The 26031-nt window shown below is 53.9% G+C and overlaps 1 protein-coding gene across 1 annotated transcript; it reads left to right on the top strand.

Moving 5' to 3' along the window:
* Positions 1-1153: 1153 nt before the first annotated feature.
* Positions 1154-20219, top strand: LOC120700465 (prefoldin subunit 1-like). The gene is made up of 6 exons (XM_039984723.1): positions 1154-1377; positions 1473-1526; positions 2438-2543; positions 19496-19502; positions 19617-19701; positions 19898-20219. Exons 1-6 carry the CDS (start codon positions 1354-1356, stop codon positions 20009-20011), a joined length of 390 nt encoding a protein of 129 aa, XP_039840657.1. The 5' UTR covers positions 1154-1353; the 3' UTR covers positions 20012-20219.
* Positions 20220-26031: the final 5812 nt, after the last annotated feature.

Consider the following 26031-nt stretch of genomic DNA (forward strand, 5'->3'; position numbering starts at 1 on the left):
ATCCTCTGCCTTCAAGTCCTTCCTTAGACTTGAGTCATTTTCTAACAGGCGTCTCTCTTTTATAGCGCAAGGAGGACGCGTACATAGGCGTTGGACCCCGACAAGTGGGCCCAACAAGGATGTATAGTATACCACGAAAAAGACATTAGTGGAGCTACAGTGATGGAGAATCTCTTGCCGGATATGCTTCATCGCCCTGTAGACTCTCCGACCGAGGGGGGTCTTCACCTGTCCCATCGGCGAGGCGCCCGTTGAGACAGTGTAGGTTGCGGCGTAGTCTGTTGGGTCTACCGCGTAGGGGTTATGATACTCCATCGGCGAGCTGTCGTGTCTAACTGGCGTAGCAGACTGACGTGCGTGGCGTGGGCGGCGCCAACGGCTGCACTGTGCGCCTTGGTAACGCGCGATCAACAGTACAGCCTGGCAAAAGTCACATCGGGCTCTGCTGTGGCAGAGCGTACTTAACGTCTCCCGCATTGAATGCGGTAGGTGGGCGAGTCTTCCCGAGGAAGCTTCGCGGCCGTGCGCGTGCCTGCGCCTACGGACACGTGGCGGCTCCGGACCCCCCCAGGCGGGGTGTCTGTTCCCTCCCCGCTGAGGGGTCCGGATAATATATGGGGGTTCGGGATCCCGTCGGAGGTCTGGGGCCCCGGCTGTTTTGGCTGAGCGCTCCCTTCTTCGGGACACGTGGCGTCACCGGATCCGTCCCTGAGCGGAAAGCGGGTCCGGGACCGTTGGTCCGGCGAGATGTAGCCGGACCCCAGGGGTCTGGCTGCTCAGCTCCTTAGGGCATAGTTACAAATAACTACGCGAGTCTTGACACAGTAAGAGGAGGTACCCTCCAGAGGTACCGACATATGCCATGTTTAGTTCCCAAAAAAATTCTCTAACTACCCGTCACATCGAGTCTTTGGACACATATAGTTGAACAAATAACTAATTACACAGTACTAACTGTTTCATACGAGATGAATCTTTCAAACTTAATTGGTTCATAATTAAATATTAATTATCAAATAACAATAAAATGTGCTATAGTACTAAAATTCAAACTTTTCCCAAACTAAACACAGAGCCGTAGGCCCAGACCATAAAAAAAAAACGAAGAAGGTCTCGGTTTCAAGCAGCAGGCCTAGCTGGCTAGCTGTAAACCCATTAGAAATCCAGCCCAGAATACCCACTTCGGGTCGTCTGCTCGGCCGATCTCGCGCAGCGCCGGCGCCGGCGCATCCCTGAATCTGAGCCCCTTTCGTCTTGCCCAGCCTCGAGCACGTCCCCCTTCCCCTCCTCTACCCTCCCTCCATTCGATTCGAGCTTATCGCTAGGGTTCCTGACCCCGCTCCACCTTCTCCCATGGCGGACGAAGCCAACCGAACGGTACGTGCCAAGCGGGTCTCGCCACCGCCCGCACCTTCTTGCTAGTTCCGTCCGCCGATGTCTCGTTGACACTTTCGTGCTTTCCTCGTGCGCAGGCGTTCATGGAGCTGCAGGCCCGGATGTTCGATACCACCGGGAAGATCAAGCAGGTTACCCCTCTCGATCCTATTGCTAGCTCACTTCGTAATTGGAAAAAAAATGCTGAATGGAAAGGACTAGCCCTTCTCTGTTAGAGTCGTTCCGGGGCCATGCGTCGCCGTCGGTTTTGATCGTGCCTCATCCTTTGGGCATTGTTCGGTTGCCTTGATCTCGTTTTGTTGTGGGATCGGAACTCCTGCAGTGTTTGTGCATCTTGCTTGTACGACTCTCATGCTGAGTAGAATTCTAGTGGTTTCTGGATCTCGTTTGGTTGGCTACCAGCCTACCACACCTCCTTACGCTGAATACGCTTATCTGTTGGGAGGAGGATTGTCTATACGGATGGTTCAGTGCTTCTAGTTCTAGAATAGCTCTCTATTCTAACTATTAACAAAAGAGGCCAGAGGCCAGAGGCCAGAGTCCAGAGTCATGGTCCTGAGAGCTTTTGCTGTTCGGAAGTAGTAAGTGATAATACAGTAGCACTGTTTGTTTTCAATCTTTTTCCCCTTCAAGGGCATATGAAATAGTGGAGTGTGGCCGCTTTTAACTGTCCAACAAAGATTGCTACAAAATGTCTATGTTGTTTTCTCACTGCAAAAGTTAAAGTGGAATTAGACATTGATGGATTTATTACTGAAATTGAAGTGAATGGATTTCTGGGCACAACATTATCTCAGCATTTTTGTACTTGTATACAATGCAAAAATATTTTTTGTGCATTTTGTAAATACAGATTTATTTAATTAGATTGCATTCTGTATCTTCCTGAGTTCCTAATTCCTATACTTCCATGGCTTTGTATTTGATGGAATTTCCTTTGAGTTTATTCCTTCAGTAACTTATAGCCTATACGTGACAAAATTTTCTGAGACATGATTTCTCTTGTTCTCTTGTAAGTTGTAACATACCTTGCTTTTCTCAGTTACAAACCCAAATGCGTTCTAAAGAGGGGGAAAAGAAGCGTGCTTACCTCACTCTGGAGGAACTCCGCCAATTGCCAGATGACACTAACACCTACAAGACTGTTGGTAAGGAAGAATTTTTGTGTAGATAATCCTGTTTCGCTTTTGAAGCCAAGATTACCCATTATTACGTATTTTCCTTGTCCATGAAATGTGTAGAAGACCAATTGAGTTCTCTCTAACATGCTGCCAATTATTATTGTCGAATGATCACAGAGTGATCAGGTGTCAATAGTGAGTATTATTATTATATATATGGTCATCGAAAAAACTTGTAACCTGTGACTATCTTCACTCTGAACCTATGTGGGTTATGTTATTTGTAGCTGATAACCATCTTGAACCTATGTGGGTTATATTATTTGTAGCTGATAACCATCTTGAATGTTGTGCTTCCATTCATAAATGTTATAGGTGATATCCACTCATAAATGTTTTGCTTCCATTAACTACTTTACCTATCCTTATACTTTATTTAAGAAAATTATGTAATGTACTTATGTGCACCTTGTGTTTATTTCACCTATAGCATTTAGAAGTTCATGCTGCAAATGTGACCAATCGAGCTAACCAAAAAAATAAAAATAGAACACTAATGAACCACAACCAATGAAAAATTGAAAAGTCTCATATAATGATAGCATAGAAGTTCAAAATTTTTAAGCTAGGTTTTGGGATGTAGCAGTATTTTCAAAGAGACCCTCTCCTGTATATCTGTAGTCAAGTCTGAGTGGTTCTGTAGTTGGATTGTTGGAAAAAAAATGTTTTCTAATCCAAGGTTTTTGTCGGGGATCACGATTAGGGGCACCCTAATCGGGGTACTAAAATCACCCTAAAAACGCAAACACATATTAGGCAACTGAGCCCGCGAAGGCCTACGGCCTCCCTCCAATCTGGAAGAAAGAAAAGGACTCAAATAAGCCCAGCACGCTGCCCATCCGCACCCCCCTCGGACCCGCGGGGTGATCTCCGTCTCGCTCGAGGGCTCCCATCGAGACCCTCGACCGCGCCCCGCGTCTTCGCCTCGCTCGAGGGTAACGAGCCTACCCTCGGGGAGGCAACTCGTCTCTGACTCGCTCGAGGGTAGCGAACCTACCCTCGAGCTGGGCGAATCGTCTCCGTCTCGCTCGAGGCCACCCCTCGACGAAAAGAACAAACGGCCCTTCGGCTCACCCGCCCGTCGTACGGAGGCATTAATGCCAACCACTCCTCCACAACGCCCAGGTCAGATGGCGTCAGGCCGCCATTCTCCACAGTGGCTGTGACCGGAGTCCCGTCCGCCAACTCCGGTCACTGCTCCGCCATCCCGGACGCTGTGGAAGCACTGTGGGAACCTGCGACGCGGTACGAGACGTGCTCGGCACAGCTTCCGTTACTATTCTGCCAACTTCTGCTGTCCGGACTCACCTCATCACACCAACGGCCGCGGACCCTTCCCCTGCTCGGGAAGGGATCCGGCGTCGCCACGTGTCCCCCAAGGAGGGATGCTCGGCACTAGCAGCCGGAGGCCCGGACCTCCCCCCTCGAGGGGTCCGGGACCTCCACGTGACTCCCGGACCCCCTTAGCGCACGCGCTAGCACTCCACCCAGGGGGGCCCGGGACCGCCACGTGCCCCACTACCGCTGGCGCACATATATATGCAAGACCCTGGCCTGCAGGGCCCACGGAACGCCGCCACGCCACACCTGGAAGACGGTACACCCTACAGCGACGACCACGCCGCCTGCTGGGGCTGACAGGACGCCGGCGCGATCTCCGCAAGGCCGAGGACGATGCCCAGGACGACTGCCACGCTCGACGCCATGCCCCACAGTGTACTTCCTACAGTGCTCGACCACTGCACCCCGCGATTCGGGGAAAAGACGACGACTTCCACGATCCCCTGTGCATGTACACCGTCCCTCCTTGTGTCTATAAAAGGAGGAGGCGGGCTTCCTTTAAGGGGGTCGCGGTCGGCCCATTCGATAGGACACAACGTTTCGTACTACTAGCAGAGCACCCACGCTCCTCTGAACTCGATATTGACACTCGCCTCAATCAACTCCTTTTCTAGCAGAGACTTGGGAGCTTTCCTCCCTCTCTCGTCTCGCCTGTACCCCCTACTACAGGCACCTCCAGTGCAAGATAGTACAGTGCTCTCGCACACCCCTTTGCTGGACGTACGGCCCCACGGCCGGAACCAGGATAAACCCGTGTGTTACTGTATTGCCTCTTGCATCAACATCTGGGACGAGGAACATGCAGCATCATCACTGGTTGGGTCTGGACCGCCGGGTCAGGGCACCGACAGTTGGCGCGCCAGATAGGGGCCGCTGCGTGACATTTTCTCTTTTGTTCCCATTTGATCTCCAGGGATGGCGAGCAGATCCAACCCATTCCCCATGGGCGTCTCGGATCCGCTCCCAGCAGGATACGTGATCTGATTCGGGAGTCTTGAGTTCAGAGCAACCGGCAACGGTTGCCTCATGGAGCTCCTCTCGCCCAGACGCAACCCTGACACTCCGACTTTACCAGCACTCGCGACAAGCGCGCGTGGAGCGGCGCCGGGTAGCACGCCTCAGCTCACCCACGTGGGTTGAGGTTGCCATGTCACAGCTCAGCGTCGCGGTCGACGGGGCCACCGCTTCGTCATCACGTGCTTCGGCGTCAGCTACGCCGGCACCATCATCGACTGCAGCCCTAGTGCCTCCCAGGGGGGGCGCGACTGCGGCGTCGCCCTTCCCCTTCGGGATGTGCAACGCTGCCTCCTACGCCTCTTCGTCCAGCACCAACTTCGCCGAGTATGAGGACCTCCTGTCGATCCGCAACCTCATTGCATCGTCTCCTAACGACTCTTACCCCGATACGGCGAGCTCGATCGCCGACGACATCAGCTTCTTCATGAACAACTTCGCGGCCGAGGAGGCCGAGGACTACTCCGGGGTCCGCGACCCCAACGCTTTCCGCTCGTTCCAGCTCGCGGCGGCTTACTGCCTCACCAGCTCCGAGGACTCCAGCGAGGGGGATTACGATCCCGCCCGGGAGTGCTTCATGGTCCAGCACGCGGACGGGCGAGAGGACAATGCTCCGGGTGATGACGGGAACTGCGGGGCAGACGCGCAGGCAAACCAACCGGTGGTGCCGGCTGCGGCCCCTTCTTCGTCAAGCTCGGCGGCGCGGCAGGCACAGCTGGCGCAGCTCAAGGAGCTTCAAGCCAAGCTCGACGAGCAGCGTCGGCAGACTCAGGAGCTGCGCACCGCACTAGAGCAACAGCACACCGCGCGTGGCACAAATGCCCAGGCGGCGGCACGCGTTGCCCGGGAGCGGATTCTAGCCGTTGACAACGTCGACAAACCTCCGGAACTGAAAACGGCCGGTAAAAACTCGTCGTTGCGGCCTACTTACTCCAAGCGATGCCCGAGCCGTCGACGACTTCGGGTCGCAACCTGCATCGCGAGGCACAGGTGCTCATCGAGCAAGCTGCAGCAGGCCGAGAGCTCTGCGTCTCGCATGCGCTCGATAGTCTTGAAGCAGCCTGGTGGGACTGCACGTCAGTACCACGAGGTTTCGGTGCACTCTCCACCAGGAAGAAAGGGAAGAAGCAGGCCCCACCAATCCAGCGTGGACCGGGGTAGGCGGAAGACTCCGACGAGGCCTTCGTCGCCGCCCCGGACCGCAAAGGACCTCGAGGCCCCCCTCGAGGTGGAGGCGGCTTATTCGATGACATGCTCAAGAAGCCGTGCTCTTACCACAAGGGCTCGGTCAACCACACCCTCGAGCAGTGCGAAATGCTCAGGAAGTACTACAATCGCGTCGCGCATCGCGACGTGGACAAGAAGAAGAATACTGGCGACAAAGGTGGAGATGACGAGTTCCCCCCGGTGGAGAACGCCTTCTTCATCTTTGGAGGACCAACGACGAACATGACCTCTCGGTAGCGTAAGCGCGAGCGCCGGGAAGTCTTCTCCGTCTCCAAGGCCACGCCATCCTACCTCGACTGGTCGAAGGACAACATTTCCTTTGGCCGCGAGGACCACCCCGACTACGTCCCACACCCGGGACGGTACCCGCTTGTTGTCGACCCCATCATCGGCAACACCCGCTTCTCTAAGGTGCTCATGGACGGAGGCAGCAGCCTCAACATCATGTACGCCCACACCTTGGAGCTCATGGGGATTGGATTGAACAAGCTTCGCCCCAGCAAGTCGCCATTTCATGGCGTTGCGCCGGGGAAGCGAGTCCAACCCCTCGGCCAGATCGATCTACCCGTCTGCTTCGGCACGTCAGCCAACTTCCGTAAGGAAGTGCTCACCTTTGAGGTGGTGGGGTTTCGGGGATCCTATCACGCCATTCTTGGTTGTCCCTGTTACGCCAAGTTCATGGCCATCCCCAACTACACCTACCTCAAGTTGAAGATGCCGGGTCCGAAGGGTGTCATCACCGTCGGCTCCTCGTTTGAGCACGCCTACGAGTGCGACGTCGAGTGTGTTGAGCACGCGGAGGCTCAAGCGGAGGACGAGGCTCTCGCAGCCACTCTGGACAAGATGGCAAACGAGGCCTTGGACTCCACGCACCGGCACGCTGGCAGCTTCGAACCCGGCGAAGGTATCAAGAAGGTGCCCCTCGACCCGAATCACCCCGACGATAAGGCGTTGCAGGTCAGCGCCACCCTCGACAGCAAATAGGAAGTGGTGCTCGTCGACTTTCTCCGCGCCAACGCAGACATCTTTGCGTGGACCCCCTCGGACATGCCTGGCATACCGAGGGAGGTCGCCGAGCACTCCCTTGATATCCGACCCAACTCAAAGCTGGTGAAGCAGCGCCTGTGACGTTTCGACGAGCTCAAGCGCCGGGCGATCGGCGAGGAGCTGCAGAAACTTCTGGCGGCCGGATTCATCAAGGAAGTATTCCATCCCGAGTGGCTAGCTATTCCTGTATTAGTGAAGAAAAAGAATGGGAGTTGGCGGATGTGCGTAGACTACGCTAGTTTAAATAAAATATGTCCGAAGGTTCCCTTTCCTTTGCCGCGCATTGATCAAATCGTAGATTCAACTGCGGGATGCGAACTTTTATCCTTTCTTGATGCTTACTCCGGTTACCACCAAATAAGATGAAAGAGTCCGACCAGCTCGCGACTTCTTTTATCACACTTTTCGGCATGTACTGCTACGTAACGATGCCCTTTGGCCTCAGAAACGCCGGAGCTACATATCAGCGGTGTATGCTCCACGTTTTTGTGGACCATCTCGGGCGGAACGTAGAGGTATATGTCGACGACATCGTTGTAAAATCTAGGAAGGCGGACGACCTGGTTGTCGATCTTAGGATCGCATTTGATTGCCTAAGGGCCAAAGGGGTAAAACTCAACCCCGAGAAGTGCGTGTTCGGAGTCCCTTGTGGCATGCTCTTGGGCTTCATTGCCTCCCAGCGGGGCATCGAACCCAAACCTGAGAAAGTCTCGGCCATCACTCGGATGGGACGGATCCGAGACCTAAAGGGGGTACAGAGAGTCATGGGATGCTTAGCGCCCCTCAGCCGATTCATCTCGTGTCTCGGCGAGAAAGACTTACCCCTGTATCGACTCATGAGGAAAACCGAGCGCTTCATGTGGACCCCCGAAGCTCAAGAAGCCCTCGACAGGCTGAAGGCATCGCTCACTCACGGCCCCATTCTCACGCCACCCGTGGATGGCGAGCCCCTCTATCTGTACGTAGCCGCGACGACCCAAGTGGTCAGCGCGGTGGTCGTTGTCGAAAGACAAGAGGAGGGCCATGCTCTGCCTATCCAACGGCCGGTGTACTACATCAGCGAGGTGTTGTCTGAAACCAAGACACGTATCCTCAGATTTAGAAGCTGCTATACGCAGTGGTTTTGGCTCGGCGCAAGCTGCGCCACTACTTCGAGGCCCATCCCGTCACCGTAGTCTCGTCTTTCCCTCTGGGAGAGATAGTCCGCAACAGGGAAGTCGAGGGTAGAATTGCCAAATGGTCCGTGGAGCTAATGGGAGAAACTCTCACCTACGCCCCCCGCAAAGCGATCAAGTCCCAAGTCTTGGTTGACTTCGTGGCTGAGTGGACGGACACTCAGCTACCCCCACCACAAATCCAGGCTGAATGCTGGACCGTGTACTTCGACGGGTCGGTGATGAAAACCGGCGCCGGCGCTGGCCTCCGCTTCATCTCACCCCTCGGAGATCACATGCGATACGTAATACGCTTGCACTTCCCTGCGTCTAACAATATGGCGGAGTACGAGGCCCTCCTAAGTGGTCTTCGCATCGCCATCGAGCTTGGCGTCAAACGCCTCGACGTACGCGGTGACTCTCAACTCGTCATTAACCTAGTGATGAAGGAGTCTAGCTGCCACGACCCGAAGATGGAGGCATGCTGCAAAGCAGTACGCCGCCTCGAAGACAAGTTCGACGGCCTAGAATTCAATCATGTCCCGCACAAGTACAACGAGGATGCCGACGAACTAGCCAAGATCGCGTCAGGGCGGACCACCGTCCCCACGAACATCTTCGCTCGCGACATCACCAAGCCCTCCGTCGAATTCAAGGATCCGGCGGAGCCAGGCCCCTCGAATGCCGGGCCCTCCGGCGGGAACCCCCCGGCGGACGAGGCCGAGCCCATGGACATTGACTTCGAGACCTCCTCCAGGGATGAGGCCGAAGCAATGGAGATCGACGAGGCCCCCACTTCGCAAGATTGGCGCATGCACTACCAAGATTGGATGATTCGAGGGATTCTACCCTCGGACCGCGCTCAGGCGCGGCGCCTCGCTAGGCGGGCCAAGTCCTTCGCCCTAATCGACGACGAGCTGTACAAGCGCAGTCCCTCGGGCGTCTTGCAGCGATGCATCCCCATCCCCGAGGGCAAGGAGCTGATCCGTGACATCCACGCTGGCACCTGCGGTCATCATGTCGCGCCGCGCACCTTCGAGGGTAACGCGTTTCGACAAGGCTTTTACTGGCCCACCGCGGTCGCCGACGCCACCGACGTCGTGCGGACCTGCGAGGGTTGCCAGTTCTACGCTCGAAAGACGCACCTCCCGGCCCACGCTTTGCAGACTATCCCCATCACGTGGCCGTTTGCCGTGTGGGGGCTGGACCTCGTCGGCCCGCTGCAGAAGGCGCCCGGGGGTTTCACCCACTTGTTAGTAGCAATCGACAAATTCTCCAAGTGGATCGAGGCTCGACCCATCGGCAAGATTAAATCCGAGCAAGCCGTTTTGTTCTTTACTGACATTGTCCTCAGGTTCGGGGTCCCGAACTCGATCATCACCGACAACGGCACCCAGTTCACAGGCAAGAAATTCTTGGTGTTCTGCGACAGCTACCACATACGTGTGGACTGGTCGGCTATGGCGCACCCACAGATGAACGGACAAGTGGAGCGCTCTAATGGCATGATCGTCCAAGGACTGAAACCAAGGATCTTCAACAAGCTGAACAAGTTTGGCCGGAGGTGGCTCACAGAGCTACCCTCGGTTATTTGGAGCCTGAGGACGACCCCATGCAGAGCCACGGGCTTTACCCCGTTCTTCCTCGTCTATGGCGCCGAGACCATACTCCCCACGGACCTGGAGTACGGGTCACCAAGGCTCAAGGCCCATCAAGAGCAGCAGAACCAGCGAGCCCGCGAAGACTCGCTGGATCAAGTGGACGAGGCTCGAGACGTGGTGCTCCTACGCTCTGTGCGCAACCAGCAGTCTTTGCGAAGATATCAAGCGCAGAGAATTCGGCGCCGAGACCTCAACAAAGGGGACTTAGTGCTGAGGCTTCGACAGGACAACAGGGGCAGCCACAAGCTCTCACCACCGTGGGAAGGCCCATACATCATCGCCGAGGTGCTCAAGCCCGGCACGTACAAGCTGGCGAACGAAAACGGCGAAGTCTTCACCAATGCTTGGAACATACAGCAGCTACGTCGCTTCTATCCTTATAGTTCCGAGCTATTTGTACATCGTTTGTACTCGCATTTTCGTTTTCCCGAAATAATAAAGGAGTATGCTTTGCTTGTTCATTTTTTTGGAACCTTCCGGACCCTCGGGGGCTCGGATGCGCACGAACACTGAGGTATGCCTGACTTTACCCTCGGTAAAGCAAGCCTCCCTCGGGGGCTACTACGGGGGGAACGCCCGAACGTCCCCAAAAAATCGCCAACGTTTTTTCGAAAAATTTCCGTCTCAAGTTTCTCGTACACTTGGAAAAAACGGGCGCGAGGCCTAAGCAACTACGGTACGGGGCCGGCTGAGTCGTGGGGCCGCCTACGCCTCCGGGATACGGCACCCCCTCACCACCCCACGCCTAAGTCGCTTATTACCGCGAAATTCATCGCAGAAGTTTACCAAAGTCGCATACGAGAACACGGAAGTAGAGTAAAGAAAAGAAAGGCCTCGATGGGCCACACTGTCGATTTACGATAACGAATTTTTTAATTCACAAGTACAATTACGACAAGTACTAATTCATTACATGGGCTCCGAGGCCCAGTCTCCCTACAGGTTATCATCCCCCCTTTGCGGGTCTTCAGCAGCATCGAATTCGTGTTAGAAGCTCAATTCTAACTCTCATTGAGCTGAGAGGATGACAATGAACTTGGGGCAATTTTCTGGTTTTCTCATATTCACAAACTCAAAGCCATGCCAACCCAAGGGGCTGGGGATACATATTTATAGCTGGCTGGGCAGCCAGGATGCTAGTCTAAGATTCTAGTCTAAAAGCTAGTCTAAGATGCTAACTGCTGCTGTCCTAGATGGGGGCAGCAAGGCCACCATGCTACTGTTCACAAGGACTGTCCTAGATGCTAACTGACTATTGTCCTGCCTCCCAAAGTCAGTCCAAGATGCTGTCCTCTAGGGACAGCAATGCAGCAGGAAAGGTGCTGCAGCCCCACAAGTACAGGGCCCCACAGACTTATCCATCAATTCGGCTATCGGGGGATGTCAGCTTCGAGCTTCCCGGCCAGGACTGTGGCGAACTCCTCGGCGTCATCCATGATGGCCGATGCGGCATCCGCATCGGCGTCGTTGGGAACGACGTACCCCGACGACACCCTCTGGAGGTCCATGATATAGTGCGTCGAGGCCACGACGAGGGCTCGCAGGACACCGAGGCGGAAGGTGCTCTTGGCGTGCTCGGTGATCCGGCCACCTAGCGCTCGCAGGCGGCTGATCACCGAGCTACCAGACACGGCGCCCTCCCCCTCGAGCTCCTGGCACACGCTCACAGCAGTCCGCTCCAGGTCAGTGTACTCCGTCTGCGCCGCCATGAGCGCGGTGTTGACCGCCTCCTTCGCCGCAGTCTCGTCTGCCACTTTCTGCCTCAACTCTGATAAAAGGAATCAAGATAAGCTGCGAAAAATTAGAACCCAACAACAGCGAAATTTCGAGACCCGCGATATTCTTCTGCGCCTCCTCCTGCTGGACTCGGGCGGCCTCCTCGAGCGAGGACAAGGATTTCTCCTTCTCCTTGAGGGCGGCCTCCGCATTCCGGATGGCCACCTCTTTTTCCTTGAGGGCTTTGCCCTTCTCCTCGAGGGTCCCGGTGAGCGTGGCGACAGTCGCCTTCTCGAGCTGGAGCTCAGCCTCTTTGCCTTGGAGCTCGGCCTCCTTGCGCTGGAGCTCGGCTTTCTTCTGCTCAAGCGCCGTCCTAGTGCGCTGCAGCTTGGCGGTTTGCGCCTCGGCTTCTTGAGCCTTCTGCTCCGCTGCGGCCCTCTGGACGTCACGCTCGCCGGCGGTCCGCGCGAGCTCCTCTTCTAGCGCCTGCTGACGCGCCCCCAGATCCGTCATCTTGGTGTTGGCGTCGATATTCTTGAGCACCAAGCAAGCATTGTGCTGCCCAAGCCAGCGCACCTGGGAGTACAGCCGGGTCATCTCGGGGCTCTTTTTGCGCGAGATGTCCCTCAGCCGCTGCAAGTGGAAAGGCATGGGTAAAACACACGAAATCAAGGCCAAATACGAACGATTCTCGGGAGGGAGCCGCTTACCTGACTGATCTGGTAATCCGTCGTCGTATGGAGCTCCAGGGCGCGATCGAGGTGGTTCAGAATCTGAGAGCCGGCCTCGATCTGCGCATGCCAGACGGCCTCCTCCTCCTGTTCGTCGCGGAGAAACTCCGGGGGCACCCCAGACTGGATGATTGCCCCGTGATGGGGCCCCTTGGACGTCCCCGCGTTGAGCACCTCCTCGCAGGCCGACGTAAACTCAGCGATCCGGTCGGCGGCGCTTGCCGCAGCAGCGGGGTCGATGTCCCTCGAGTCCCCGAACTCCTCGCTGCACCACCGGCACCACGCTTTCTGGCGTCACCTGCGCCGTCGTTGCCGCAACGACACCCTCGTCCCGGGCCTCTGCAGGCACCGAGACGCGGGTTTCCTCCGCCACCGGCGCCCTCGGCGCCGACTCCTCCGCGACGCCCTCGACCCCAGCCCTCGGGGGCTTGGGGACGAGGGTCTCCATCTCCGTTTGGCTGGCGGGGCGCTCCTGCGCGTCCCCCCCAGCTCCTTCTGCGACCGGCCGGGCGGCGCTATCCGCGTCGCTCCGACCGGCCTCGACTTCGACGTCCGGCCGGGTGGCGTCATCTGCGCCGCCCCGGCCGGCCTCCCCCACGGCGTGAGCCTGAGCGGCTGCTTCAACGCCACTCTGGCCGGCATCGCCCCCATTCCCCGGCGCTCGAGCCTGTTGGGCCGCTTGGGCCCCTCGAGTCATCGCCTCACACAGCTTAGCGGCCTCCGCCACAATATCTACGACGGGCGGGGGCTGCGGCGCCGTGTGCGGTGTGGCGCGCCCCCCGGTCATGAGGGCTTTGGCCGGTGCGAGCGGGGCTGCATCCTTGGCGACGGCCCCGGAGCTGGAAATCGGGGAAGAAAGGCTAGGGTTAGTAGGATTGGGGGATCGATTAAATGAACGCAAAGAATAAAACCAAAACCACTTACCCGGACCGGGCGCTCATACTGCGTTTGCCCGTGCCACTCCTTCGGGCCCGCGGCACACTGACGCCCCTCGACGACTGATCCGAGGGTGTCGTCCTCGGATCGGCCTGGAGCCTCGAGGCCGTCTGCGCGGGCGTCTCCGCACTCGCCGCGGACCCGTCGCTGCCCGTCGACATCGCGGGCGCGGGGATTTCCTCACCCGTCGCCGGCAGGGGCGACCTCCGCTCTGTCACGGGTGTAGACGATCTTCCGCCCGCCGCCGGCATGGGCGACCTTCGTCCCGCCGCTGGCGTGGGCGACCTCCGCTCCGCCCCTCGTCGCCAGCCCCTTGATAGACCGGCGGAGAATCCGCGCCTGTCGCCGCCTTGTCATCACCCGGGAGGTTGACCTCGGCATCCGAGGTGTCCTCATCCGTGGACTCGGGCGTAGTGGGCCGCGGCTTCCCCTCCGCGTGTGCGATTTTGCACGCCTTGTCGTGCTTTTCTTTCCTCTTCCTCTTCCTGTCGGCAGCCGCCTCCGCTGCGTCTTTCCGCTTCTTCACCGCCTCTGCGTGCAGGTGGTTGACTTCGCGTTCCTCCGAGATCGGAGGCCTCGAGGGGTGGCACCTGCGGCTCACCCCTGCAAAACGCAATCAAATCAGAGTTAGGGAGCGGGGAAAGGAATAGCACAAGTCGGCAACGAATCGAAATCGAGACTCACCACTGAAAGGTACCTCGGCTCGGGGCGCATCTTGATCTCCCAGAGATAGTTTGCGTTGTCGGGGAACTCCGCCACTGCGTTCCTCGCCCTCCGGGCAGCGATGCCTCGGGGGAGCAGCGCAATCGACGTCCTCGAGCCCGAGGTCGGGACCCCGGGGGTGAGGCCGAAGATCGGCAGGCTCCTCTCCGTGAGAGGAATCACCCTCTGCCGGTGAAAGTTCGCGATGACGGCAGCCGCTGTCAACCCCTTCCTCGCCAGGTGCACCAACGCCTCGGTGAGCACTTCGAGCCTGGCTTGATGCGCTGGGGGCGATACCCCCCAGTCCCACTTCGCTGGTCTCTCACGATGCACCCTATTGGTGAACGCCGGGAGCCTATTGCCGAAGTTGCGCAGGTAGAACTACCCTCGAGTCCACTCGGCATTGTTCGTCGTCATCTTGTTGGGGATGTACAGGTTCTTCCGGGTTGGGCGCAAATGGAGCATCAGGCTGCCCGCGCGCGTGAACCTCTTCGGCTGGCCCTGCACGTTCTCGACGAAGAGCTCGCCGCGGAACAAGTGGATCCACAGATCCCAATGTGCTTCAATCCCCAGGTATCCCTAGCAGACAGCGACGAAGACCGCCGCCTGCGAGATGGTGTTGGGGCCGAAGTTGTGCAGCTCCGCCCCGTAGTACTCGCACGACGCCCGCATGAATCTACTGACGGGGACGCCGAATCCCCACTTGTGGAGACACACGAGGGTCACGACATAGCCCTCAGAGGAATTCGGCTCGGTCTCCTGCAGCCGCGGGGGAATCCACGCCGGCCGCTCCAAGCTGGTGTTCATCGGCAGCAGCCGGTCGGCGACCAGCTGCTCCAAAACCGCCTCTATGGCGGTGGATTTCCCCCACGGCAGCGGCTCCCGGACGTCCGACATTGCTTCGAATTACGGGGGGGGGGGGGGTGGTGGGAAGGCAAGCTCTGCGGTGCCTAAGGTGCGCTTTCGCTCTCTCCTTCCTCCTCTCGCTCTCGGCTGTGGGCTCAGGATGCAGGGGAGGTGGAGAAGGCAAGGGAGATGAAGGCAAATGGCCAGGTGAGCCCAAACAATCCCCCCTTTCTCGCTTTTATTCACCACGACGGGCGGATTCGCCGCCACGGCACGAATCCCCCGCATTGAATGCGGTAGATTTTGCTGTTGCTGACGGATGGGCCCCATGACCGCGGAGTCTCCCACGCACGCACTCGGCAATAACTACGGCGCGGTAACCGATGAGCGCGGCGCGACTGTTGCCCTGTTCCATCCGTCAGCCGCCGCCCACGCCGCTTCGTCCACCTGAGGTAGTCGCCTTAAAAGGCGCGCACGCACTGCACCGCACGTACCGGGCCACGTCGCCCACGACCAGCGGAAGACCCGCGCACACAACCAGCGACTCCGCGCCGCTTGCGAACCGTGACGGAATATTCCTTTCGGGGGTTCTTCACCGTCGAGGGAACCTTATTCCGAAGCCTTACTGATCAGGGGTTCGAAGCCTGGCCCGTCGAGGGTTCGACAGGCGCCCCAGATCGCCGAGTCAGGGACTGCATGGATGTACCATACAAGCTACCCTCGAACGCGGAGTTCGAGACGTCCTACGTAGTGTTAAAGGCCAGTCAAGGGTGCCTAGTAGGGGGATCCCATCGTGGGAGAGCATCGAGCCCTCGGACCCTATCGAATGGGTCCGAGTCCCGCCTAGCGAACCTTTGCGAGCGCTTTATGTGACGTGTCCACGGACCACGAGCCGACCCTTATCTAACGGGGCACGGATGTCCACTTGAACTACCCGATAACAGCTCACTGAAGCAGCCATAGCTCGCGGCCCAGGCATGGGTAGCATGGTGCGCTTCACCCCTCCTCCCTACGGAAGGGCGACGAGGGCCGTAATAAAAGTCGAGGGTTCCCCGAACGCCTTCACGCAGGCCGGGGCTCGGGGGCTCCTCGCACACCGCGGCCCTGGCCGCACCCTTGAATGGATCGACGACCGTCGATTATGAAATTCCATGTGTTTAACCAAAACCCCCACTCTTGACGCGCGTCTGCCAGATGGTTCAGCCGGACACTGGGTCGCTGTGCCAGCACGAAAAACGCCGATGCCGGCTGAAAGGAGTGCCGATGCCGGCTGAAAAAGACGCTGGACGGCCACCTCAGTGAAGAAACCAAGCAGGACGACGATTATAGCCCTTGGACGAGTGCAAACACTCCTCCAAGGCCTCAGGGGCTACACCCGCGGGTGCGCTGACGCGCCCCCACGGAGGAAACTTCACACATTCGAGGACCAAAATCCCCTGCAGGGGTGGTGCCTACCCATACACTTTCGGTCGTCCTCTCCGCGAAGGAGAAGGAGACTTCATTGATCTTTGCGAACAAAGATTACAAAGGGTTACCGGTTTAAAGCCGTCGAAAAGTACAAACGCATTGCCACCTGCGTGGCAATTTTCCCTGTCTTGGGGAGGAGTGAGCGCCGATGAAGAGCACCGAGTCCTTGGCCGGCGCGACGGCCAGGCTGCTCGGGATTGCAAGGAGCAGATCCCAGACCGCACGGGTCCAGCGGGATGCCCTCCTCGCAATCTTTCTTCTAGCATCTCCTCCACCGAAGACCCTGCGGGAGGCCAAGCTGGCGGACAACACCCTCCACACCATCTCCCCGAGAGCGACATTGTCGCCAGGAGGGATGATGCGAAGAACGGCCACCAAATCTGGCACCAACACCATGGTCAGGCGTCTCAACCCCCCTTCAGGCTAAGGGACATCGCAGAAGCAAGACCCCATGGGCCCAATGCTCTTCTGCTAATCCCACTGTAGCTAAGGGATGGTGCGCACGCCCTCTCTAGCTTTCCCCCGCCGCTCGCAAGCATTCTTCTAGCATCAAAGCCTAAAAAAGCCAGGCCAGCCCATCTGGAGGCTGGTCGTGAAAGTCAAAGGATAACATTACGAGACTTAGGCGATGCTAGAAGTAAGAGCAAGGAAGTTGGAGAGGAAAGTGAGTTCCACGACCCCTATTTATAGCTGCGTCGGGCGCCAAGCTTCAAGCCTGTCGAAGGGCGAAGGCTTGGACCGCCCGTGACGGCGTGGCTCCCCACGAGCGAAACAAACCCTCGGTTACCGTGCTGAGACATGACGGGACAAAGCAAAGCTGAGCCCTTGGACGCTAAGCGGCGCAGCATCGGCGCTGGCCGACTGCCCTCGAACGGCGCGTCGCAAGGCGACCAGGGAAAGCGGGGCCGAGACCCTGAGCGCGGGACAGCGCGGCAAAAGCACCGGCTGCAGAGCAGCAGGCGCCATCGTGGCCCTGGCCAGCTCAGCACGCTGACGCGTCTCGTCCCCGGAACAAAACAAAAAGGGGCGCGCGCCTCGGAGTACTCTCTCCGCAGGCGCACTACCCCGACCGACGAATTGTCACATCCGCCGGGCCGGCACCCAGGTGCGCCTGGCGGGAGCGCAGCACCGATCAATCACGTCAAGGGGTAAAATCGCCGAAATACCCTTTGGCCGAATCCCCTGACTCGACCAAAGCCTTGGGGGCTACTTTCGGGGATCACGATTAGGGGCACCCTAATCGGGGTACTAAAATCACCCTAAAAACGCAAACACATATTAGGCAACTGAGCCTGCGAAGGCCTACGGCCTCTCTCCAATCTGGAAGAAAGGAAAGGACTCAAAGAAGCCCAGCACGCGGCCCATCCGCAGCCCCCTCGGACCCGCGTGGTAATCTCCGTCTCGCTCGAGGGCTCCCATCGAGACCCTCGACCGCGCCCCGCGTCTCTGCCTCGCTCGAGGGTAGCGAGCCTACCCTCGAGCGGGGCGAATCGTCTCCGTCTCGCTCGAGGCCACCCTTTGACGAAAAGGACAAACGGCCCTTCCGCTCACCCGCCCGTCGTACGGAGGCATTAAATGCCAACCACTCCTCCACAACGCCCAGGTCAGATGGCGTCAGGCCGCCATTCCCCACAGTGGCTGTGACCGGAGTCCCGTCCACCAACTCCGATCACTGCTCCGCCATCCCGGACGCTATGGCAACACTGTGGGAACCTGCGACGCGGTACGAGACGTGCTCGGCACAACTCCCGTTACTATTCTGCCAACTCCTGCTGTCCGGACTCCACCTCACCATACCAACGGCCCCGGACCCGTCCCCTGCTCGGGAAGGGATCCGGCGTCGCCACATGTCCCCCAAGGAGGGATGTTCAGCACTAGCAACCGGAGGCCCGGACCTCCCCCTCGAGGGGTCCGGGACCTCCACGTGACTCCCGGAACCCCTTAGCGCACGCGCTATCACTCCACCCAGGTGGGGCCCGGGACCGCCACGTGCCCCACTATCGCTGGCGCACATATATATGCAAGACCCTGGCCTGCAGGGCCCACACCACGCCACACCTGGAAGACGGTTCACCCTACAGCGACGACCACGCCGCCTGCTGGGGCTGACAGGACGCCGGCGCGATCTCCGCAAGGCCGAGGACGATGCCCAGGACGACTGCCACGCCCGACGCCATGCCCCACAGTGTACTTCCCACAGTGCTCGATCACTGCACCCCCGCGATTCGGGGAAAAGACGACGACTTCCACGATCCCCTGTGCATGTACACCGTCCCTCCTCTGTCGCCAGCTCGCCGCCCACCCCTGCCTCCTCCGCCGCCCGCCTCTACCTCTGCCGCCGCCAGCACCTGCCTCCACCCGATGCAAGACTAGAGGAGGAGGAGGAGGAAGGACAGGAGGCGGCGGCGCAGCTCCGTCCCCCGGTGGCGCAGCACTGGAACGCCGGCCAAGGCGAGGAATGGTAAGGCGACGCCGACGCCCAGCTTTTTTTTCCGCTCGGATGCCTAGGCGACGCCTAGGCGTCGCATAGGCGACGCCTTAAAAACCTTGTTCTAATCATTTGATTGGCTCTGTCGTCAGATTGCTGAGAGAAAATGTTATGGACCTACTTGAATCATTTCTACTTTTGTTGAGTCTAATGGTGGAAATGAATGGTGGTACTGGTCTTTTTGGAGATTATTTGTGCAGTGGATGTCTTAAAAATAGCGACCCCAGTGATTTTGAATCTTAAGAAAGAGCCTTCTGGATTTGAATCTGAAGCTTATCCTGTTACCTTCTCAATTCTCATTGTTTCTATGTATTCCGGTCATGTGATAATCAGCCCCTGTTATTGGATGAATGTTGTCTATCTTATTGGTGCAATGGTTGGTGGGTAATGGAATCATGCAATGTGATCAGGTCGAAGAACTTGCAGTTATCCCAGTTGGTTAAACAAGTTCTAGTCTATTTGTTTTACCCTCTTACAATATTGGTGACTTCCATCATTGTAAATATTGTGGCACAGTTGTCCAAATGTTAGTCAATGTCAAATGTGCCTTACTTTCTATTGGTTTTGATGATGCTACATTTGTTTGCAGGAAAAGTGTAAGTAATCCAACAAGATCTTTCACCATGGAGAGTCAATTTCGTGGTCTTCAATGGTATAAATATAATATCTTTGCATTTCATTTCATTTTCTGGGCACCCATTTACCTGCAGGTTTATTTTGGAGCCAAAATCAGTTCTTTTGAACGAGCAAGAGCAAAAATTTAATGAAAGTGAGAGCGCGATAGCATCAATGCAGGTAAGCTTGATCTCCGCATGTTCGGTTGCTCCATTGGTGGCTGCGCTGCAGCTGTCTGAACTGCAGCCGCAGCCAGCAGGCAGCCGGCTGGTTTGCTGAGCAGCCCAACAGCGTGTCTGTTTCTTACTAGTTTCTTGAAATCCCAAGAGAAAGCTAACCTAGATTTGTCATTTGTATTGGTTTATCTTATGATTAGACTTCGAAGGAATACCTTGAGAAACAGGTGGGAGAAGTGGAGAACAACATCAGAGAGCTGCTTCAACAGGACCCGGGCCTTGCACGCCAGATTCTCTCGATGACTGTCCAATGAGAGTTGTTTACGCTGCATTTGCATATGATCAGGTGTAATTTTACAATTTGATCTGTCTGCAAACTCTGCTTTCCCCTTGCCGTACTGTGAGTTGTGGGTGGTGTTTTGCTGCAATGGTCCGTTCCATGTATGAACAAAAGAATTTGCAGTTGCTTCCTGCAATAGTTTTAGTTTGTTGACTGATGCTGAAGCGAACTGCTCTTGCCGCGGCCTCACCTGTTTTCTGTTGATCATGTGTTTTGGTGTGGAAATCAGGAACTTCATCTTCTAACTGATGGGGACCTTTACGTTTTTTTAGGAGAGCTGAAGAACTCTACTGCACCAATACTATATGTTAAATAGTTTGTATATCTTGGATCGCAATTGCCGTGCCCGACAGCATCGGTAGAGAAACTTTGCATTACCGTTCATACATATGCATTCAGTATTTATATTAAAACTCCATTGTTAGTGTATCAGGAGTCTAAATTATGCAAATATGTTTGTGCGTTGCTACAGAGAAAGTTGGTATAACTATAGGGCTGGTCTGACGCGTATACGGGATGAACTAAGGCCACCAGTCAGTGATACAATGCAAATCAAACTAAAAATTTAGATCGAAACATTACATGCTTTAGAAATAGTTATAGGTATAAATTTCGAGACATGCGATGCATGTACATACCAGAATTTATAAAAAGGCTTCTAGGAATGGAAGTCGAAGGTCAAAACAGCATCATAGTTGCTCTTCTCGTAGTTATTGTGGACTGAGAAAGCATGTGCGTTATCTAAAACAGCATCAGTTCACAAGAAAAAAATGGCAAAATAGACAAATTCAACCCCCAACTTTCCACCAAGGGTCAAGTTGGTCCCTCAACTTTTAAATTGGCCAATCTAATCCCTAAAATTTTATTTTTAGGTCATATTCATCCCTTAACTTTTAAATCGGCTAATTTAGTCCTTCAAGTTTCATTTTTTGGCCAAAGTAATCCCTCAAATTCTATTTTTATATTCATTCCATTATTTTGAAGCACCATAATTTCTAGGCAGCTTATATTAATGCTTTATATCTATTGTATCTATTTTGGGTTATTTAGATGTTAAACATATTTAGATATTTACAAAATGAGCTCCCAAGAGATGGACCAGATCCAAAAATAAAATTTGAGGGACTAGATTAACCGTTTTGAAAGTTAAGGGACGAACTTGATCTAAAAACAAAAGTTGAAGGACTGGATTGCCCTATTTCAAAGTTGAGGGACCAACTTAACCCTTGATAGAAAGTTGAGGGACCAGGATGCCTATTTTGCCAAAAAAATCTAAACAGCATGTGTTTTTTTTTTCCTGCCAAACGCATTTATGTAAACGCTCGATACAATCCTGACGATCACGCTCCCTCCGTCTTCTGCTTTCCTATATATATATATATATACCCGAAACAAATCACAAGTTTCTCGCCACCAGGCCGCCGCCGCCGTATCCCACCACCGCATTCGACGATGCAACCGTTCCTCTAGCCGCCCACTCTTTTCCTGCACGGGATGGTCGACCTCTGCGCGGAGCTGGCCGGCCCGTCGCCACCACCGGGATCATCCTGCTATCAGGCATTCCGCGCACGGAGTTCGCCCTGAGCACGCTTCATCACGCATTCATCGTGGCCGGTCCGCGGCCTTCGGCACGGCTGGCCGTCTCCCTCCTGATCTAGTTGCATGGTAAGAGTAACTCCAACAGTTTGATTTTATCCTTTTCTCTTTCTCATTATATAAATAAATTCCCTTTCCAACTTTCAATTTATAGGAGAGAAGTGCTCCAGCAGCTATATTTTTTTCTTTCCCCTTTCCCCTCTTATAATATAGGATCAACTTGTCATTGTCACATCTTCTTCACTTCCTTCCCTTCCCCTCCCCTCCTCTCCTCTCACGTTATAGAGACGTAGACTAGCATTGCCATGCTTGATATTTTGCACAGATCGAGCATACATAACAGTGGAAAAAAAAACCCGTACTCATCTTGCTGCAAAAATAACGATGCTAGCTAGCTCATTTTACCAACGCGTGTGCTTACCCACCGGTACCACAGGCGTGGCACTGCACGTGGCATGGATCGATGGATGACCCTGGTGCAGTACGTACGCGGGCGCACCGGCACGCAGCGCAAACCTACCCCCACACGAGCGCCCCAAGGCCACCGCACGCACGGGCCTCCCCTTGTTTCACCGCACCGCACGCACGAGGCGACGGCGGGAGGCCGTCGGGACAGGAAAGGGAGATGCTTTTCTCTCCTTTCTATTGGGGATTGGAGAGATAATATTGGGGATTGAGAAAAAATAAAAGAGAAAGAGAGATGAAAAATCAATCTGTTAGAATAGATTTTTTCACCATCAATCCTCTATATTGACAAAAGATGGAAAGGAGAAACGAAAAAATCAAACTGTTGGAGTTGTTCTAAGACAGGATCACACCTTCACTTTGAAGATGTTTTTGCATTTGCTGGTGAGTGCCGGACGAATAGAGACGTACGTAAAGTTCCTGGTTTGGTTTAGCCTCACCTGTTCCTCTCGTAAGATCTCAATCGGGCACACGCAGCATCGTCCATTTTAATACGTTTTTATTTACTGTAATGATTCTTAGGTTTTGATTTCAATCTCACCATATGTGTGAAGAATAGTAGTTACAGACTCTTACCTTCGTTATTTACAAAAATATTGTTCTTTGTGCAAAATTTTCCCAATGAGAAGCAGATCGGAAGAACTTGGCCAATATTGTTATCACTGAGAGCTTACCTAATAGATGTAAAAACAAATCGCTTTGCTTGTTGTCTGCGACCCAAGCCACTAAAAATACGAGAGTCTAGGACTCCGTGGGGTCACACATCCTTTGAATCATTTTTGACATCCACGCCTAGGTGAACTGCTCTTCAGATTTCGTCCGTTCTTTTCACCTTTGCTTCTTGGAGTGCGCCGTTCACAACCATCTATGCTGTCTGGTTTTACTTGGCTGCTTTGATCTTTTATGTTGACAGGCTTCTCGATCGTATCTCCATGGTGCACGGCAACGATCGAGGATCTCAAGAGGCATCCCTCCGGGAAGTACCGAAGGTACCGAGGAGACCTGCTCATGGTGAATGGGCACCAGAAAGTCTGGTGCGCCATCAGCCCTATTTATGCAAGATTTCCGTGGTAATCTCCCATGCATATATATCTTCCTCGTGGGATGATAGTGATAGTGCTCCGCTGTTTCAGGTTAATTTGGGCATAAATCCGGACTCAAAACTAAATTGTTGGTTCAACATCCACGGCGACTAGAGGTTTTGCCAGAGATGGTGGTCAGGCCCTTCGTCATCCAGCATATACTACCTCCCAAACACAAGGACGACGTGCAATCCGCTAAGATCTCACCGGCAAAAAGACAACTTGCTCCTGCAAAAGTGAGTGCAGGAGCGGCCAGAAGTAATCTTATCACGCCCAAAGGTAAAGCAACTGCTTGATTCTTTCCTTCATTTAAATAAATTAGTAACCATGCCCGCGCGACACACGCGTGCTATACGTTGATACGATACTAACTAAAATTTTGATGTAATAGAACAATCTTTATTTACACTCATAACTAATATATACAAAAATTAATAATCTTAGGTTCAAAGAAATAGTTGCCACACATAGATTCGATCTTATCTTTAAGCTATGGTAGCCAAATAAATTTCATGTGTAGAAGAAAAAGAGGAACTTTAATCATCAATCCGTGGGACATACAAAAAAAATCTTATAATTTAGGAAACATAGTATAACTTAGAAAGCAATAGTTCTCATCAGTAGTTTTGCTACATTTAATAAAAAGTTTACCAATTTGTCTAGTATCCTTGTTGTCCTTCGTTTTCAGCATCAGTTCCTTCAACCAGCTACCCCACCCTCTTCCCCGCACTAATATATGATGCAAATCTACCAAAATCCACATGACTTATCCATCTATCATGCATCTAATTACCAGAAGTTAGATAGAAAATAGCTAAGGCCAAGAAATTCTTACAGTATCATCTTTATGCTAAAATTCCTATATTACATCACACAGATGGACTCACATCATGCAGTCATATATGTCCACTGAACTTGATGAGCAACAACCATGAGACCTTGAGCCAATCCCGACCATCTTAGGCGAGAGAGGGGGCCTCTGGCTCTTTAGAAGTAAAATGATCTGCACTATTGGCATGCGTATAACAAAAGGATATTGTTATTTTGTATGAAGGTTAAATTAAAAGCTATACAAAAGGTTCGGCATAATTTCAAATAGCACAATTTCAAGCATCATCGTCCAGGAAGGACCCTCCCTATATGAACTATATAATTAATGTTTCAGCCAATCTCAAAGAACTACTGAATATTTTTTCCATGGATGAGGGACAGACATGATTAGGTTTGTAATTGTACCATTCTGATAGTTGGATGGGAAAAAACAGAGATGAAATAAATCTACTACCTATAGTTGGAATGGTGTCATGGAATTATAATTCACTCAAAAATCGTTATATCAAGCAGCTTGGGTCGCAAAACTGGGATGGCTCATATGTCATGTAGAGAACCACATATGAAAATATTAATCATACCAAATAATAGAACAAAAATAAGGAAGAACTACAAGATGTTGAATGGCTAGGTTATGCAGCAACTCAAACTTGAATGATTAGGTTAAGCAACTGTTGTCTAATTCTAAGAAAAATAAAACATACATCTTGATGAGGACACGACATCCATGGATACGGTCATGGTTGGAGAATGGCATGGAGTCCCGCAAGGCCATCTAGGGTGTCCAAATCAAGAAGGAGGCCCTAGGTTGATTCGGTTCGAGTCTCCAAGGTGGAGGCCCAAAGAAACTCAAGTTCGAGTCCATCTCGGAGTCCAGGAGCAGCCCGCACCAAAATCGACGCCCAGGCCGCATACGGAGTCCATTTTGTATGCTCTTTATATGGATGGAAAGATAATTTCAAGGAGCTTCGAATAGCACTGGTTTGAGGCCCAAATTCATTCGGAGTCGACGGGAATTTCCAAAACAAGTGAACGTTCAGAATCTGTCAAGTTGCTGCAACACCATCTTTTGGGCTGTTGGCCCGTGTATCATGTTGGGGTCCATGATGGACGTGGCTAGGGGGTTATGTACGCCCAACACTCATATAATCAGCCGCCGCCACCACATTAGGGTAGAGGGTTTTGTTTAGATCTAGTTTTCCATTGAGGAACTCAGATAGATTCATTGTAACTGTGGCGACAAGTCCTTTTACTGTGATCCAAGGCCCTCGTTCTTGATCTCCTCCACTGTGTCGATTAGTCCTTTGAAATCGAGTTCTTGAACCCCTACTTTGCCTTCGCTTCATACACATCTGCAATTTCAGATTGCGTTTATACCTTCTTGCTTGTGTTCTTCGATTTGCTTGCAGAAAAAGCCTTCTTGGCGAGGTCAATCAAGTTGTGCTTGGTTGATAACCAACGGGGCGGTGGTGTAACAGTTGCAGACTTCGAATTCGTGTCTGATTAGAAGTTGGATCGCCAACGTCACATACTCCACTAATCGAATCTACCACCTCTCGGAAGATCGGGTCTAGTCTACATCACATCTCTTAAGAGGCATTTCAACAAACAGTTAAAGTAATGTCAACCAACAATGTTTATGAAGAACACAACACGATAGGATCACCAACAGCGATGATGCCCGCAGACGCCAATTTGGGGTGACAGTATTTCATGAGCCACGAATAAATCCGCAAGCGCACGGAATACCGTTGTAGCATTTTACCCGGGAGTATACCGGGGTGTCATTTATATTTCTGCAGGGAAGGCGGTGAGTGAAGAGATATAGACTAGTTGATGAACTTTATCTAGATTGGATATTCTCATGCATAAACAGGGGTAAGATATATAACATGGTAGGAGGTAGTGTGACACACACACAAACTACCCTCTGGATAAATAAATAAAAGAAAAGATAAAAGATGCTCTAGGCCGGGAGCAAGGCAGAAGTTACAGCTCGAGTTAACTGTGCTAGGCTAGC

The sequence above is a fragment of the Panicum virgatum genome, chromosome 1K (assembly GCF_016808335.1).
Source record: "Panicum virgatum strain AP13 chromosome 1K, P.virgatum_v5, whole genome shotgun sequence".
NCBI lineage: Eukaryota > Viridiplantae > Streptophyta > Magnoliopsida > Poales > Poaceae > Panicum > Panicum virgatum.

What these genes read in the sequence shown, in the direction of transcription:
- LOC120700465 (XM_039984723.1), top strand. Translation starts at nt 1,354, where the DNA reads ATGGCGGACGAAGCCAACCGAACG. An exon ending in CGGACGAAGCCAACCGAACG is followed by an intron (nt 1,378 to 1,472) that starts GTACGTGCCAAG and finishes CCTCGTGCGCAG; the next exon opens with GCGTTCATGGAGCTGCAGGC. An exon ending in CCACCGGGAAGATCAAGCAG is followed by an intron (nt 1,527 to 2,437) that starts GTTACCCCTCTC and finishes TGCTTTTCTCAG; the next exon opens with TTACAAACCCAAATGCGTTC.